The 16351-nt window shown below is 40.9% G+C and overlaps 3 protein-coding genes and 1 long non-coding RNA gene across 7 annotated transcripts; 2 read left to right on the top strand and 2 right to left on the bottom strand.

The window, feature by feature from the left end:
* Positions 1–216: 216 nt before the first annotated feature.
* On the top strand, positions 217–4336 carry LOC143469308 (haloacid dehalogenase-like hydrolase domain-containing 5). Its single transcript, XM_076966965.1, has 9 exons — positions 217–398; positions 1300–1521; positions 1641–1762; positions 1884–2039; positions 2165–2308; positions 2396–2581; positions 2713–2817; positions 2898–3014; positions 3268–4336. The coding sequence occupies exons 1-9, from the start codon at positions 372–374 to the stop codon at positions 3548–3550; spliced, it is 1362 nt and encodes a 453-aa protein (XP_076823080.1). The 5' UTR covers positions 217–371; the 3' UTR covers positions 3551–4336.
* A 1127-nt stretch (positions 4337–5463) lies between these two features.
* LOC143469538 (uncharacterized) lies at positions 5464–6005 on the bottom strand. The gene is made up of 2 exons (XR_013119137.1): positions 5797–6005; positions 5464–5714 (listed from the first exon to the last, which is right to left on the bottom strand). It is a non-coding gene; the product is annotated as an uncharacterized LOC143469538 (long non-coding RNA).
* Positions 6006–8901: 2896 nt separating this feature from the next.
* Positions 8902–11841, top strand: LOC143469619 (uncharacterized). 3 transcript variants are annotated; one of them, XR_013119160.1, is made up of 3 exons: positions 8902–10448; positions 10952–11567; positions 11636–11841. XR_013119160.1 is itself a non-coding variant. In XM_076967374.1 (3 exons), exons 2-3 carry the CDS (start codon positions 10095–10097, stop codon positions 11264–11266), a joined length of 669 nt encoding a protein of 222 aa, XP_076823489.1. In that variant the 5' UTR covers positions 8902–9741; positions 9819–10094; the 3' UTR covers positions 11267–11841. The 3 variants fall into 3 exon arrangements, 2 of the variants coding, with proteins under 2 accessions (XP_076823489.1, XP_076823488.1); XM_076967374.1 differs by having other exon boundaries at positions 8902–9741; positions 9819–10448; positions 10952–11841; XM_076967373.1 differs by having other exon boundaries at positions 10952–11841.
* Positions 11768–15106, bottom strand: LOC143469618 (uncharacterized). Of its 2 annotated transcripts, none has more exons than XM_076967371.1 (4): positions 14433–15106; positions 13982–14223; positions 12334–13807; positions 11768–12003 (listed from the first exon to the last, which is right to left on the bottom strand). In XM_076967371.1, the coding sequence occupies exons 1-4, from the start codon at positions 15011–15013 to the stop codon at positions 11862–11864; spliced, it is 2439 nt and encodes an 812-aa protein (XP_076823486.1). In that variant the 5' UTR covers positions 15014–15106; the 3' UTR covers positions 11768–11861. The 2 variants fall into 2 exon arrangements, with proteins under 2 accessions (XP_076823486.1, XP_076823487.1); XM_076967372.1 differs by having other exon boundaries at positions 13982–14217.
* Positions 15107–16351: the final 1245 nt, after the last annotated feature.

Raw genomic sequence — 16351 nt, 5'->3', positions numbered from 1 at the left:
ATCAACGGTCAGTCAGTAGAGGCTTAGCACAAGCTAAGAACAACTCAAGCTAAGGCGAATTACCTGCACGACTTGAAAGCTACGATAGGCTACGGCAACGCCGCAACAAGACAGACTCGTCAGTTGCTTGCAGCGTTGGCTGGAGCGGTGTGCCTTTGAATTTTTAGGCTTAACCTAACTGTGTAGTAGGAAAGTCATCGATTTGGTATCGTTAATCCAATTGATTTTGTTATGCAGCGAGCGTTTGTAATAGCCAAAGTACAAGCTGTAATTGTGTTGATTTGCGTACGATTGCCAAGAAGACTTCAAGTTTTTTTCACGCCCGTTTTACAGAGCCATCGCTAGTGTTATTAGAAAAAACAGTGGCAAGCATGGATTGCAACAACAATAACTCCGTGGTAGGTTGTTCTGATGCACGAATATTTTAAGTTAGCTTACAAGACAATGTGAATATTTCTGCACTTGCTCTTATTCTAGCAATCTGGCGAGGTAAAGCCGTTTCAACTGTTTCCCACTTAAGGTGGCGTATTTAATATGGGTCTAACGCTTAACGCTTAGCTGTATGAAAGCGATGTAGACGTCACAATAGGGTAGCAGGGGTCTAGAAAACAGTTACATCGCGTGGTTGCGAGTACTTCCACACTAGACTCAAAACAAGAGTGCGAAATAGCAGTAATATTTATTACCATACTTAAAAGCTTAAAAGAAACCAATCTGTGTCGGTTAAAACGACCAGCAAAATTCGCTCAACGCCGACCAGTTCTTTCTGCAACCCACAGCCAATAGCGGAACAGCACAGCCGGTTTATTGCGTCACAGACGCTATTGTTATATAGAATGTTTTATAGCTATTAAAATCTTTTTGTGAAAGCGACGACACTGGGCCGATATTTAAGCTAGTTAAAAATACCACGAGTGTCTAGAACTGTTTATCTTTTGTAACCAAGTCATACTCAATTGTTGCTGAAACAAAGCGGCATTGTTATAAAATAATGTGAATTCACGCGCGCCTGTTTAGTCGGAGCAAACTCGTTTCAACGAAACTTAATGCACCTTTTCTTTAAATACACAATGTGACGTGTAGTGTTGTAATAATAAGGCACAATGCAGTCTCAAAGGGCCCTGTTTAAAATAGAAAAACTTAACTTGTATTTCCGATCGAGTTGTTTCTCTCAAATAGTCGCAAAAAAGCTTGTATTAAAACATTACTGCTGCGACTTCAATGCGAATAATTTGCAAGAACTTTTCTGATTGTTAAAGATTTATTTCGCTAACGGCGTCAAATATTTTCGTTGGACAGGGTGTGATGCAAGACAATACAAAGCCGAAGTTCGGCGTCATGTTCGACATCGACGGGGTTCTCCTCCGGGGAAAAACTCCGATCCCAAACGCGGCCAGTGCCCTGAAATCGCTGATGGACTACACACAACGCGAATTCAACGTCCCGTGCGTTTTCTGCACAAACGGATTCGGGCTTCGAGAAGTCAAGGCTGCGACTCTCTCCGAAAAGCTCGGCGTCAACGTAAGTGATGACTGTATTGTGACGCCACGTTAGGATGTACACAGCTCTTGAAATAGTTATTAAGCTAGCTCAAATTTTACCTTTATTTCAACATAATAATTTGTTGTTGAATGTTACAGGTAAACCCAGACCAACTGGTGATGTCCCAGACGCCCCTGGAAATGTTTCACGAATTCCACGACAAATGGTGCCTCGTATCCGGGCCGGAACACGACGGGGGCTCGGTCTCAGTGGCCAAGAGGTAAAATTCCGACTCCCGCTCCACCTACCGGCTTTATTTTAAATACCGTACCCTCGTAATAACGCACGTTACGTCATACCGTGCAGAGTCTAATGACCGCTATGCATTCGTTATATTACAGTTTGGGCTTTAACAAGATCATAACGATTGAAGAACTTCGCCAGGCCTACCCGTACTTGGATTGGGTCGACCGTCAGAGGTGGCCTCAGTCCCAACTCGAAGATGACCAGAACTTTCCAGCCATCGAAGCCATCGTACTTCTAGGAGAGCCTATTAGGTGAGAAGAATTCTTAAAGAAAAATGTTGTGTTGGTATATTTCCTCTAATTAGATAATATCTCATTGAAGTTAAGTCCAAAGTCTCCTGATTAAAGCGTCATTGGTTTATTTTATTTTCCTTAAGATGGGAGACGAACCTGCAGTTAATCATAGACGTGCTGGTCACAAACGGCAAACCCAACCAACCGCCGGTATTCGACGGAAAACAACTCCCTGTGTTGGCTGTTAACATGGACCTGCAGTGGATGGCAAAGGCAAACATACCGAGGTATGTTGCGTCACAATACGGCTTTATGACGATCGTATAAAACTAATTGTGACGTCTGAATTACACTAACCGGCTTAATTCTGGCAGGTTCGGACACGGAGCGTTCTTGGTTTGTCTCGAAAATCTTTACAAGAAAATTTGCGGCCAGGAATTGCAGTACACCGCTTTGATTGGCAAACCCAGCGAAATAACCTACGAGTATTCGCAGAAACTGATTGAAGAAATCGCGACCGGAATGAACATTCCAGAATTAGACACAGTCTACGCTATCGGGTATTAAAAGATAAAAATATGGTGTCTTATGTAGGTTGCCTGTACGGATGACGTCAGAAGTACCGTATTGTCAAAATCTGTTTTTTTGGTCGTTTTGCTTTTTGTATAAAATATGTTTTGATATTTTACAGCGACAATCCGCTGACTGACATTTACGGCGCGAATATGTTCAACCGATTTTTGGGCAAAAAGCGAAGTGAAATCGAGAAACGAAAGAGCGAATATCTTTCGAATTTGTAAGTCGCGATTTTTGGGCAAAAATTATACTAGTTTTGCGTCCTTTCAAGTCAGTAAACGTGTTCGTTTTAAATCGCAGGTCGCCCAAACTTCGCCGAATGAAAGAAGACCAAGACGCTCCAAAGGAAATTCACAACGGCACCGACTCCCACTTTGCTCTCCATGGTGACATCACAAACGTGCGAGGCATCAAGAGGTGGGAATAAGTGTGACGTCATAAATACATAATTGTGAGATCAGCGTTCTCGAGCGATTTCTCGCAAAATGGACGCTATGTTTAACAACACTCAGTGACACGTCTGCATTATTGTAGACGAACTGACATTGCTGTAACCTTTAACAAGTTGTTTATTAAAAAGTCCAGGAAGAGGTTGAAATTAGCCAGGTTGAGCGCAGAATGAATCATCATAGCTTGTGGTAACAGCCAGTAACATAATTGCTTTTTGCAGGTGCACTTCGCTACTCGTTTGCACTGGCGTCTACAAGCCGACGCTGGACACACCTTGCAAGCCTAACTCGCCCACACCAGTTAACAGGGACGAATTGGAAGCCAGTGTCTCACCGGTCCCAGTTGAAATGTGTGACAAGGCGAGATGCATCATTGACCACGGACACCGGGATCTCCCCTATACCGAGACCATGACGAAAGCGGATCACATCGTTTACGACGTGAAGCATGCCATAGACAAAATATTTGAAATCGAAGGCTACATGCCTAATCATGCAAAATAGATCGACTTAAAAGACCTTCCAACATGCAAGACCGTGTCATATGCTAGGCAGTGGAAGTTTTATATGGAAGACTCAGGCAAGCTGTTGCTGTAAATTAACCAGTGATTGTGCCCGCATCAAGAACTTTGCTTTGCCCGTTATTTGGGCCCCGTTGCCAGAAGTACAGCGCTTGTCCCAAAATAATCTTGTTTTTGCAATCAATTTCGTTTTTGCCCTTTTCTTTATTGATATAACCACTCCACAAGCAAGGTGTTGGTACAGTGTACCGCTTTTTCCAGTGTTGCCGTATTTTTCGACTTAATCATCCTGCACCGTTTTTGTCTTTTGCTAGCCAGTACCCGTGGTTAAGGTGTCGATACATTTCTTAGAGAGTGTACCATAGATAGGTTCCACCGATGAATGCCTATTCCGTTTGGTTTCATTTACCTATGTCTTTGCTGATGTTCTTCAAAGAACAGCAGCTGACATCAAGATGTTCACATTCATTTTCTGATTATGGTGTAATTTTCCAGCAGTAATCAACACCATTTTCTTGTGTTATTATCATTTTTTTGTTGTTTAATAATTTCGGGAGCACTAGGACCAGAGAGATGGTGCATGTTAAAAATTTGCTTTCTCTGAATTTTCGGTTTTCTTACCGAACAAAGGTGTCGTTGTTTGTTATATTTGTGCTGTTTGTACATTCACCCATTTCTTAGTTCACTGGTTCTACTGTGTTCTATACGAAATTGTTTTTATTCCAACATATTGCTGCAAAAAATACACTATCCGGTGTTTAACACTAAATGTGATTTATTGTTAGCTACTGCTTTACTTTCTGTGTCGTCAGCATTATGTCAAAAATCTGCCAGTAACTTAGGTAGCGACGCTGAAAAGGCAAAGTAAACGAACCAAAAAGTTCAAAACGAGTTGACATAAAACACCCAGTTTAGGACACGAATACTGTTTGCTCAGACTGGCGTGATTTAGCCGGGACACCATACAACGTCATTTGATGATTGCAAAATGCCTGAATCAGCTGGTTTTTGAACATCTACTCGCACTGGCGTTATTGTAACCTAAATTGGAGAGTGGATAGGTTGAATTGCTCTAAGAAAGGTCAACTATCGCTGCAGTAAGTTCATTCGGCTCGCAGCAAAACAACATCGGTCTTTGTGAAGTTGTGACGTCATAGGTGAATTGTCAAGTTTACTTCCCAGTGAAAAGGGTAGTCAATATTTCTTGTTTCGTGATGCGTGGTTTCATAAAATGAAACAAAGTCATAAAATGAAACCGTAGCCACTTTTTTATAATACTGTAATGCGTTTTATACAGTATGCTAAGCCCTAAGTTCGTATTTCAAAGCGCTTAAAATGAAGGTCAATATCTTCCTGTATGGTTGCTTGCTTTCATACATCACCAGATAACACGGTTGAATGGCCACTAAAGTTTTTGCAAGGCGTTATTGTTGAGCGATCAATCGAACGCAGATAGCCTATTATTGCTCTGTATTTGTAAACTTCCATTGTTTTCTGGCTTGTGTACAATCAAGTCTCACGTAGAATGTCGGATTATTACCGACCCATCAAAACATTTTCACGGCAATCCCCAATCTGACACACGTCGGCCGTCATGAACTTAATTACTAATTATAGATAGGCTTGCGATACGTATATAAATACTTTTATGACGTCACACATCAAAACGACAACCGGCGTTGGCGTTAAGTTTCTTTTATTTGTGTTGGAGATAAACGGTTTTAAATCTGTGAGTTAAGAATTCTACCCCGCCAAGTTGGCAACTTAACATGCGTTATTGAAAGTAATCACAGTACGTTGAATTTTATTGCATTTAGATATAAACTTTACAAAATGTAACAGGACGTAAACAACTTAAATTTTCCTGTGAAAACCACTAAAACATTAAAATACCCATCGCTGATAATGCCATTTTATTGCAAACAATATTTACCAGCAATGCAGAAAATGCAATGAAAACAAACAGTAATGTTACCATAAGTAATGAGAATTGTTCCGTCACAAGTGGTCCCAAACAAAAAGAGCACGTTTACAGCCAGTCAAAAGGTAAACGACCGGAACCTATTTTTCTCTGCCATGATCCAGCAGGATTTCGCCCTGACCCAGCTTTTTTTGCAGAAAACAACGATTTCGACGCCACGTTTATCCTGTAAACAGCGCATATTATGAGCGTACTGTCCTGTAAAAGCGAACCACACACTCATACACACCCACAAAGACATAACATACCATTCATTAGTGTACTTGACGATTCTAAATACGGAAAAAGTCAAGGCTTACATTAATTCAAAGCGTTTATTCCAAGAGATAATTTGCAGCTTCTAATTTAGGTCGCGACCAGCTCCGTGCAGGCTGCGTTGAGACTAACGTCACGTTGCTGAATGTTTTCCGTTCTGAGCAAGGCGGTGATCATATAACGATAAATCTGTGTCATAATTATACAACTCCGAAAGTTTTGGGAACTCTGAGGCCATTTCGATGAGAATGTCGTTAGGAATGATATCACGTCATGTGTGACATGATTCTAGAAGTGCTATTACAAGAGATATAGGCTATGCCGTGCTTGTAACCACTATTTAAGCCTAATAACAATTAATACGATACGCTATTCCAATTGTGTTTTTCATCATGTAAAAATGCACTAATTTCGCTGATTGGACACGTTTCACTAAACACAGTCAGACAATCCGCCGACATACATGACATGTCTTCAGCAAAACTTCACAATTTGTCCACTTACAAGTCAGAACCATTTCAGAGGTCACTAGAATGAATATCGGAAGTTGTCCTTTGCAAGATACCCTTTGTTTGAGTGTTGAGGGCAAAGTACACAAAGAATTTTGCAAACCCACGTTCTTTAATCACGATTACGCCTCCGTGTACTGTATTTCCACAAGGCCGGGTGTTTGTCGCAAGGTGCAAGATCTCACGAGCATCTTGCGCAAAGCTCTGCGCAAAGCTCTGCGCAGTATAGCATTAAGCCGCAAAATTGCAATGTCTAAGACATTTTTGTTGGGGTAAAGTTAAGAAAATAATTGCAATTCGTTCCGTGTTTTTGTGGTGGCTCACTGCCAATGTTGAAAGGATTTTCCCTCTCAATGGAAGCCACAGACGAGCTAAGTTGGTTGCATTGAGCAGAAAGGCTGCAAATACACATGTTCAAATATGGGGGAGAGGTAATTCAATCGCGTTATCGACATAAAGTTTAAGTTTCTCACCATGACGCGACAAACACGGGAAAAGAGGGAACCGAGGCAGTTGAGTTCACGTTACAATTTTACCTACAATTTTACCACTTCTGGTAACGGTTTATTGGCCGGTATCTGCTTTTACGAGCGGCAACTTGGCGCAGACATGTTTGCGTTTGCAGACAAGATTTTAAACGCTTTCGCTCAGCAAAAAAGTTTTCACTACTTTCTTGTTTTGCTTGAATTCTATGACGTATTCCTCAATGAATATTGAATGCATAGTAAATATCATTTCAGAGAGATCAATTGTTATTAAAATCACACTTCAGAATAAAACTGGCAACCAGTAGTTGTTGATCTCTAGTGAAAAGTTAAAGCTTTGGGTACTAGATGTGGGATTAATGACCTAAAGTTACCTATAGGCGTATCTGATAAAGTATATTTGAAATTGATATTTGCTTGATGCGCAAACTAAAACGCCGGCTGCATTATAATTAAACATTTATCGAATAGATTGCTGACTTAGTGAACCAGTGTTTGCCTAACACTTAAAAAGATATTTTTGGCACACGCACCTAAAAGCGCCTAAATAAAGCAAACTAAATATGATGGCGCGTTTGTACAAGGCTGGTTATCGCTTTTTCAATCGATAGAACTTGTGCAACATTTATTTGCAATTGTTGAAGTTGTCAGGTTTGTTTTCTTCTGGCAAACTCTGTAGCAAGGCAAAACAATGCAGACGGCACGCGATTTTGTCTCCAATGTACAAAGGGCTGTAAAATACTGGTGTACCGGTATTTGCAAGTCTAACCAAAGACTAGACCCGTTTTCACGCTTGAACAAACAAGGGCTTGTTAACGGGTTATCGTTCTGAGTTTAACGCAGTTCGCTGCAGGCGCTATAACATGATATTGAGCTTGTTGTTACAGCAAGAGTGCGGTACAAAACACACAAACCTAAAGCCGTTTTTGCTGTAAGTGTACAAGTGATCAAAGCAGCCACACAAGAACCGCTATGGCGCAATCAGCATAAACTGAGTGCTTTCCATACGTGACATGTTGTGCTAAATTTCGCTGAAAAATGATGATTTCATTTTTCCCACTGCCGGTTCCGAAAGTGGACGGCGGCTTCCAAACTCACAGGTGCATGAAAAATCGGCGCAATCAGCTTTTTCGTCTTTTCCACGAAATGTCTGTGTTTAGTTTCGTTGTTTTATGCCGATGCCGCCAAGTGAGGGCGACAGAACAGGGTTCGTAATTTGGAGGCAAATTTACCCGAAGAAGTGTTTTCGTTTGTGACACCTCGTGGTCAAATGCCCTCGAGCGCGGAAACGTAAAGTTTCCATGGCAACGCTTTCCATGGTATGCGTGATTCACGTCATATGAACACGACGGCATATACGATCAAAACAAAGTGGCGCGATATTAATTATGACGAAATACCTATGCAGCGAAACGTGCTGTACAGCAACGAACATATTGTTTTCGTCGGTTCGGTTTTGTTTCCCGCAGCCCGGACAAAAATACAGGAGAATTTTGCAAAGAGCTAATTTCCCATAAACAGCGACAGCAACCACACAGTAGAAGTCAACGACCTACACATTCTTGTCATGTATGGTTTGCGAGACACTTGGCGAGCTTGTAATTAGTTTACATGTTATTTACATAATCCCAAGTGTATTTGCGTGATTTACTTTCTCCCGATGTGTATCTGAGTTACTGCAGAGTTGTGAGAAAGTTGTATCCATTTTAAAAAAGCCAACTGCACCCGCCATCCAGTTTAAACTCTTTCGGACATTTCTTTTTAAATAATTGTGCTCAAAGCGACAATTCTAGCATCGTAAAAAAACTGCAAAATCTTTTTACTTTGGCAAAATTAAGTCAAAAATGAAACAGAAGGTTTTGCAATGCCAGCATATAGGATGACGTCACACGTTTCAACTCTTATCACTCAAACACTCAATCCCTAGGTGGCGTAGTCAGCTTTTTACCATATTTTGACGGCGCCATCTCCTTGACATATTTCGTAAAAAGCCTGAAGTTATAACAGAATATGAGACAAGATGTCTCTATGTCGTATGAATGCTGGTAACTTTAGTCATACATGATTGGATTTTTGTCTATAACTGCGTCATATTCGTAATGACTGGAGAAGCTTTTAATTACATATCCGTTTGTTGTGTCATACAAACACCATTGTTTGCTTACAATAAGTCATAATTGCAGTATGAGTCACTATTTCACCGGAAAAAATTGCGTGTTTGAAGCATATTTTCGTGGCCCCTTGTTGAATTGACTAGAAAGATAAAACGTAGTAACCTTAACCTAACTTAGATCTGTCTTATAATTTAAATCTGACGTTAAATAAACTTAAAAAACTAAAGCCAATTTTTACGCATTCTTTCATCTGAGCTAGCCTAACCGTCTATGGTTAACAATGTGCTCTGTGACGTACTGTGTTTGCAGTGAAATGGTCACTTTTCATCAAAATTGCATCGTCGTAGTTACGTGACTAAATAGGTTTTTATTTCTTGGGCAACAGAAACCTGAAAATGTGGAATTTCAACCATTGCATATTAACTTGGTTTAAAGGAAACAATCTGGCATTAGGCCTAAGAGTGTTAGGTGATGCAAATGGAAACTTGCCTGAAAGTAGCAAAACCTCATTACGCACCTGATAAAAACCTGATATGATAATTAATTAATCGATGCCATTTATAATAACATTTGCTTAAATATGTAATCGACAGCAGCCTAGCTAAATTGCATGATTTGTGGTTTAAAAGCATCCAACATTTGCATTGAAATCATATTATAACAAATCATTAATGACGTCATAATAACGTATTTTTGCAATGACTAAGCCGAATGAAACAATATGGAGCGTGTAAACTATCCCTTTCAACACTTGTGATTGTTGCGTAACAATGAATACCTCAAGACGTAATTACACTGAAGCTGCTGTATTAGACCCCACAAGTTTGAAGGTGCAATACGTAGCAGAGCAAGTGATATGGGCTCTAATATTGACAGCAAATGTTTACTTAGTGCTTGTTCTATTCAGCTACGAGCTAAGAGAAGGCAGGAAAACGACTGACAACCGCACACCACCAAACAAGGTTAAGAGGCGTCGAAAGTTCGGGAAGGTCGCTTATTTTTTTGGAGGAAACCCGATGTGTATTTTGGCGGCGGGCTTCTCTTTTCTAAGATGCGCTGCCCTGCAAATTGAGCTCAGCTTCGGCAAAGGATCACCGGCTGTGTGCTCAGCGTATCAATACCTCTATACAGGGCTTAACAACTGTAATATCTTGGCCGTCTATCTTATGCTTTGGGCGAGGCAATGGTTGTTGTACAAAAACGTCGCTTTCAAACACATTTTCACAACCCCCCGCTCAAAATCTTCAACATCTCAGTTTTGGTAGGCTTGTTCGTATCCATGGCAGCAATTACGGGGCTGGTATACTCGGGGTTGGTGTTAAAAGACTCTCCGATGGGTTGTGTCTACGTCAGGGAGCCGGCAATGGGGTCCCTTCAATTTGCCATAATTGGGGCGTCGTTTTTTGGAACCGTTTTCATTCAGATTTCGCTGCTAGGACTGATCCTTTACCCTCTCAAGCGGCAATACGGTTTGTGTTGTAATCATTCAAATGACGTCATCAATGACGAACAACGTCAGGAATCTGGAAGGATAAAGGTGAATGATTTTGTTCGATGAATTTTCGTAATAAACAAATTGAATCTCTTTGTGCAAAAACTGTTTGAAAAGACTTCGTCGAAAAAACTAGACACGTAACATTTCCGATCCATTATGACGTGGGTTTGACTAATTTGTCAACATTGTTTGTGGGGATGTTTTCCAGTAAATCTAGGTCACAGCTTAATATCTAATCTCAATAAGTGATGTTTTTGTTCAATGTTCTTATCAATTGACTCTCACTCGTGGTGGAAAATACGTCATAAACATCGTCACATTTTATTGACAGAAAAAATGCGCCAACGTTTGCTGAGGAGTGAAATATGATTTCTTTTTTGGCGAATTACAGTTACATGCTTTTGACAAATGTGTTCCGGCTGTTTACCGGCGTCTGATTTTCAAACAGTTTCTCGCAAACGCAATGACTGAATTTGTTTTTTTGCCCACTTTGGGATGAAAACAGGTTTGCTTCTTTCCTTAACTATTTTTCTTTATTCTTGTAGATCGTGGCGAAGCGGCTCTCTTTAAGCGCTGCAGTTTGCGTCATTTCCGATCTTACAATTGGTTTAGGAGTCGCGACTGTTGACGCTTTGCTTCACGACCGTATTATTGTTACCTGGCTCTGCTATAACTTTAACATGACGCTAAGCACGTACGCCATTGTTTGTTCTTTCAAGAATTGGCGTGCTCGGCTGCTACCTTGCGGATTGCGCAAACAAGACAAAGTGTCCGCTAGACGAAAGGACGATAACTTAAGTAGAGAAGGCAGTAATAACTTTGCCTTAAACGAACACCAATCCACAGCTCTGCCAGAATAAATGAATAAACTGATATTTATGGAATCATTCGGATGACATTTTGTGTTTTTTTTATAACTTTGCACTACATCATATAACTTGTTTTGCACATTACATTGCTACTTAGCCACGACAAAGACACGAAACCTTCATTTTAAAATATTCTTCTGAACTCATCAAAAACACCTTGTTGATTAAACTGATTCCGTGAAATGTGGTTGTTCCGTTGCAAAATTCACACGCCCAATACATAATGATGATGATCGTACATTTACGTAGAGCTAAAGCAGATGTTCTGAAGTTGGTTTGCGTGTTTTCCCTGGTAAGTACCAGCTAAGTACTAGCAAAGAGCCGTGTTTGTTGTTATTGGATAAGATCGGTATATTTTAGACATGATGTGAACGGGACAGGAGAACAACACGGGTTGTTTTTGGAAACCTGAAAACCACAGAATCTGCAGCATCACGTCGTCATTTGCGCTCATCAGACCTTCACTGTCACGTGACTTGAAAGATAACAGAGTGAATCAGATTTATTTTTATTTTTACAAAGAAGAAATAAATGTTCAAGAAAAAAGAACAACGAAAAAGGCGATTGCAGCGAAACGAACACATCATCATTTTGTAGAGATTCTGTAGCCCTGGTTCCTGGAACGTAAAGATGGCTTCTTCTTTTTGCTTATGATGTCATAAGGAGAAGTTGGTTCGCTTCTAATTTTTACTTGTCTTAATCCATTCTGGTCTGAATTCCTCGATGATCTGAAAGAGAATTCTCCCATTATATTCACAACGACAACGAGGCTTAATGGAAGTCGTCATTATGTTTCTGAAGATGTTTTTACAATATCGGACGCAATGGTGCATGACAGTATATCTTGGTTGCTTGCAGCATCCTCACTGAACACGCGATTAGATTAAGGCATTGAGCACAAGTGGTATTTGAAAAAATGATAATAAAATGATTTTCACAAAAGCTTAACTTTTGAATTTTGACTTATTAGCACTTGTTCTGAAAAGATAGACTATTCCTAAAATTACACAGAGCAAAAATAATTTCAGGGACCGGGATTCCCCTGAGCCTAATCTTACCCAGGTGTAACAAAAGCGCCTTCCCCTGCGTTCACCATCTTTTTCTTTGATTCGTTTGAAGAAAGCGTCTCGAGATCTCTTTTTATGACGTCATTATACAATGACGTCACGTCTTCGCAATCGTTGACTAACTTCACGGAGTTGGGCGAAACAAGAGAGCTCTCGATCCCGCGGGTGCTCTGTCGCGTCGTTCCTGAACCGACGGAACTGGTAAGAGCGCTGTAAGAGCTCCCGACGTCTTTCAGGAGATCGTCGTCAGATGTTAACGTGTTTGCGTCACCTGGCGACGAAAGCAGAGTTGATTGTGTGCACCCAGGGCGCCGTCTCGTGGTTCGGGTTTTTAACCGCTTGGCACAGTCGGTGGGAATCCCATGGTCAGCTTCATATATGGGAGCACTTGGTTTTAGAATTGAAGTTGGGCGGCTTTGTCGTGTACTTGTTTTGCAATTAGGTATTGAGCTAGAGTTACATTTCCTCTGCTTACTGTAAGCTTGGTTGTGAAAAACCATTGTGACCGGTCGGAGCGGTTCGCTTGCCGCAGATTCGTGGCCGGAACAACTACAATGAAAGCAGCCAGAATTTCTGTTAAATAATTCGGCGTGAGCGTGACTTCTTCTCGAGGTATTTGAAAAGTTGGTGTATCTGGAAGGCGGAGAAAAATCACATCTTTTTGAGCCGGTACTGGAGGAATGATGAGCGAACCGTTTCAAAGGTACACCGGTGGATGGTAGGGGAAGTGATGTCTTTATAAATTCGTCTTCCAGCACCGGCACACTTTCGTGAATCTGTACCGGTTTTACCGGTACAGGAGACTTCACCACCACTGGCGTAAACCGCTTTCTCGGATTCGACAAGACGACATATTCTTGTGAAGTGTAAGTCGGCAGATAACTTGAACGCTGTGGCGAAGTCGACGTGACGTGTTCTGCTACTTGTACCGGTTGCCGTACGGCAGGTACCGCAGCGGGAAAACAGTCTGTTTCAAATGAGCGACAGTTCTTGTCCGAATAGGCAGTATACCGGTTTATGGTCCTAGTTGTTTCATGGTGTGGAGGATAGAAGCTAGGGGTATAGGCTTGGGCAGGTAATAAGCTTCTAGCTGGTGCAATCGTCTTGGGGTAATACGTTGAAGGGGGCAAGTTAGAGTACCGGGAATAAGATCCACATCGCGGGGAGGTAGCACAGTTGATTTTTCTGCCCGGTTGATTTTGTTGAAAATGATCGGGGCGCAGAGAGGCGACAAATGCAACCTGGTTTGACTTTTCAGTCGGGAGTTGTCTCTTTGATTTATGCGAGAACATTGAACCTTTACTTAATTCCTTTAAATTAGCCTCTTTTATTTTTTCTCTTAACTTGACCAGCTGCTGCTCCATCGCCGAGAATTTCTCTTCGAACTTTCGCTGACTCGCCACACGCTTCTTTTCACCTTCAACCCGAAGTGAACGGGCTTCTTCTTTCACGCTGTTGATCAAGTCTATAGAATAAAACGTAACTACTAAATCAGAAAGCAATGGCAATTTTAATCTAGAAAACAGGTTAACCATTCATGTAGCCTACATATTACATCATGAATCTTGCAAAACATTTAAGAAATATTTTAACGTAGAAAAGCTGACAGTAACAGCGTTGTATGATGAAATTTGAAAACCTTTCATTTGACTGTTTTTGTCATGAAGTCGCTTTGCTCGAGCCTCGTGATACGTGAGAAGTTTCTCCGCCTGACGGAGTCTGGAGTGCAGAGAGTCGGCCTGTTTAAAGAGTCGGTCCCGATGTTCTGTTGTCAACTTTTCAAGGCGAGATCTCCAGGATTGGGCCTGCGCCTTTGCTCGTTGCTCGTCCATTACCGAGTTTCTTATCTGAGTCTCAGCTTTTTCATATTCCATCCTAATACTGAGTGTGATTATCAAAGGTGAATATGACGGCAACGTAGATATAATTACAAGGAATCTAATATGCAAAGTCGTTAAAAATCAGACTTTTTGACAATATTAAATGTTTATAACGGCCCTAAAATAAGCTTTTTATCATTAGCAAAGATGTAAATATGTGAAAACATAATCGATGTTTTTAATCACAAAACCCTCAGTTTGTCCTCTCACCGCATTTCTTCTCGCTCCCAATCGCGTTCCACCTTGCGGTCCTTTTGTTTCGGTCGGAGCAACCTCTTCAAACTCAAGTTGGAGAAACTGGACGCGAAATCAGTGGAGGAGCTTTGGCAATTGAGGATTCTCGGCATCTTTTTATTCATCTTTGGCTTCTTCATCTCATCCGATGTCTTCAAGGATGGCTGCTTATCTCTTTTTTCAACTGTTTCCATGGTCTTCATGTCAGTTTGTTTCGGTTTGTTTGCACAGTACAGAGATTGCATGTTTGGTTTTGCTATTACATTTGTGTCATTTTGATTGTTGGTATTTAGTGAAGGAGTAAGTGTAGATTTGGATATATCCTTGATGTCCTCTGTATTGGATTCTGTACGTTGTTTGCTTGATTTGTCGTCTCGGTCGTTAATATTTGCTCCCTGTTGTAGTGCGGACTTCGTATCTTCACTTGCTGCAAGTGTTTTAGATTTGGAACGGCGTGGCTTTATTTTATGCGGCTTTGTGCTCTCTTTGTGGCTGTGCCGTTTGCCACCGAGCGTCACTATCTTGCCTACTGTTGCTGTACCGTTGACATTTCCCATCCTGGGTACTTCTCACTGCTAAATATTGAAATGAAAGAGAAAACTGCGATTAAACGACAAATAGTTTTAAACAAAGTGTTATTTTGACGTTAGTTTACAGCATTGTTTGTTGCATCCTATAAATATAATGGCTTCCCAATAAGAAGAATAATCAGTTTCAATACAGCACCGTAACATCGTCCTGAAATTCTAATGACTTGTCTTATCTGTCTTATTATTGTTTTATGCGCTATCTATCTTCTATTCTGGGAATGTGGACACGCGCTACAGCAGATCCTTGAACCGGTTTTAACAAAACATTTAGTCGGTTTCATTAGAAAAATTACATTATACTTCAATCAAAGCATCTCCAACAGCAAGTGCGCAGCGTCATGTAACCAACGCGTGCGTGCTGGAAGTTTTCTTTAAACTGGTTTCAATTTCTAGCCAAGGAATCTTAAGAAGCAGGTGTAGTGACCTCCTATGGTCGATAAAGGGCTTAACCCGCCTGAGAAATGTGCCAGACAATTTAGAAGGCAATTTGATTTAGCAAACTGCGCTTCAAGTGGCCACTTGGTCTCATTCAAAGAAAGCCAAATACTATCTCGAGTGAGGGAAAGTACCGTTTTCATTTCTTTCAAAGATAGAACAAAGTTAGGCTTGTAGTGCTTTTTAATCGATTGGTCGACGCTGGTGCCCTACAGTCGTTTTGTTTTAACGTTTCCAGTACGCAGTTACACACTTCAGACGTGCTCAAGAAACAAAAAAAAAATCGACAAAGTTTCTGTCAACCTCTTCTACATAGTCCCGGCTCCTATACTTCAGTGGTTGAATATCCTTCAAACAGTCGTCGTGTTCATAGCTTAGCAAGAATCAACAAAACTGAGCATAACCTGTAGTAACAATTTTGTAAAATGTTGTATTGCGCCCAACTAAATCAACTGTTGTAATTGCTCAATGTTGGAGCAGTTTGCCAACGACTAAAATCAATCTGACACTTTCTGTACCACGTAGCGCCCACGTTTGCAATAGCATAGACAACAAAACATAAGCTACTACACTTAAAGCATTTTGCATCTCACATCTTGCTTACAAGCGTCTTTATTAACAAAAACCAAACATTACCACGTTGTCCCAGTACATTGCCACCAGCACCAAGAGACCGCATTTCCTTTTCACATTTCCCATTTTCGACGCCTTCTGCTGCTTTTTCTACTATGGGGAGAACTGTAGCCCGATGTTTGTTGCGTAAACGCAACCCTTGCTAAATCTTGCAATCCTTTTTGTTGGTTGGTAAGTGTGAGTTATGTGCAAGTATGAAGCAAATTATATAGCAAAAACATGGGTTCGGTTTGAACG

This window comes from Clavelina lepadiformis, chromosome 8 (genome assembly GCF_947623445.1).
Source record: "Clavelina lepadiformis chromosome 8, kaClaLepa1.1, whole genome shotgun sequence".
Classification (NCBI taxonomy): domain Eukaryota; kingdom Metazoa; phylum Chordata; class Ascidiacea; order Aplousobranchia; family Clavelinidae; genus Clavelina; species Clavelina lepadiformis.
Note: the sequence above shows the minus strand (reverse complement) of the source record. Positions and strands in the feature narration are given on the sequence as shown.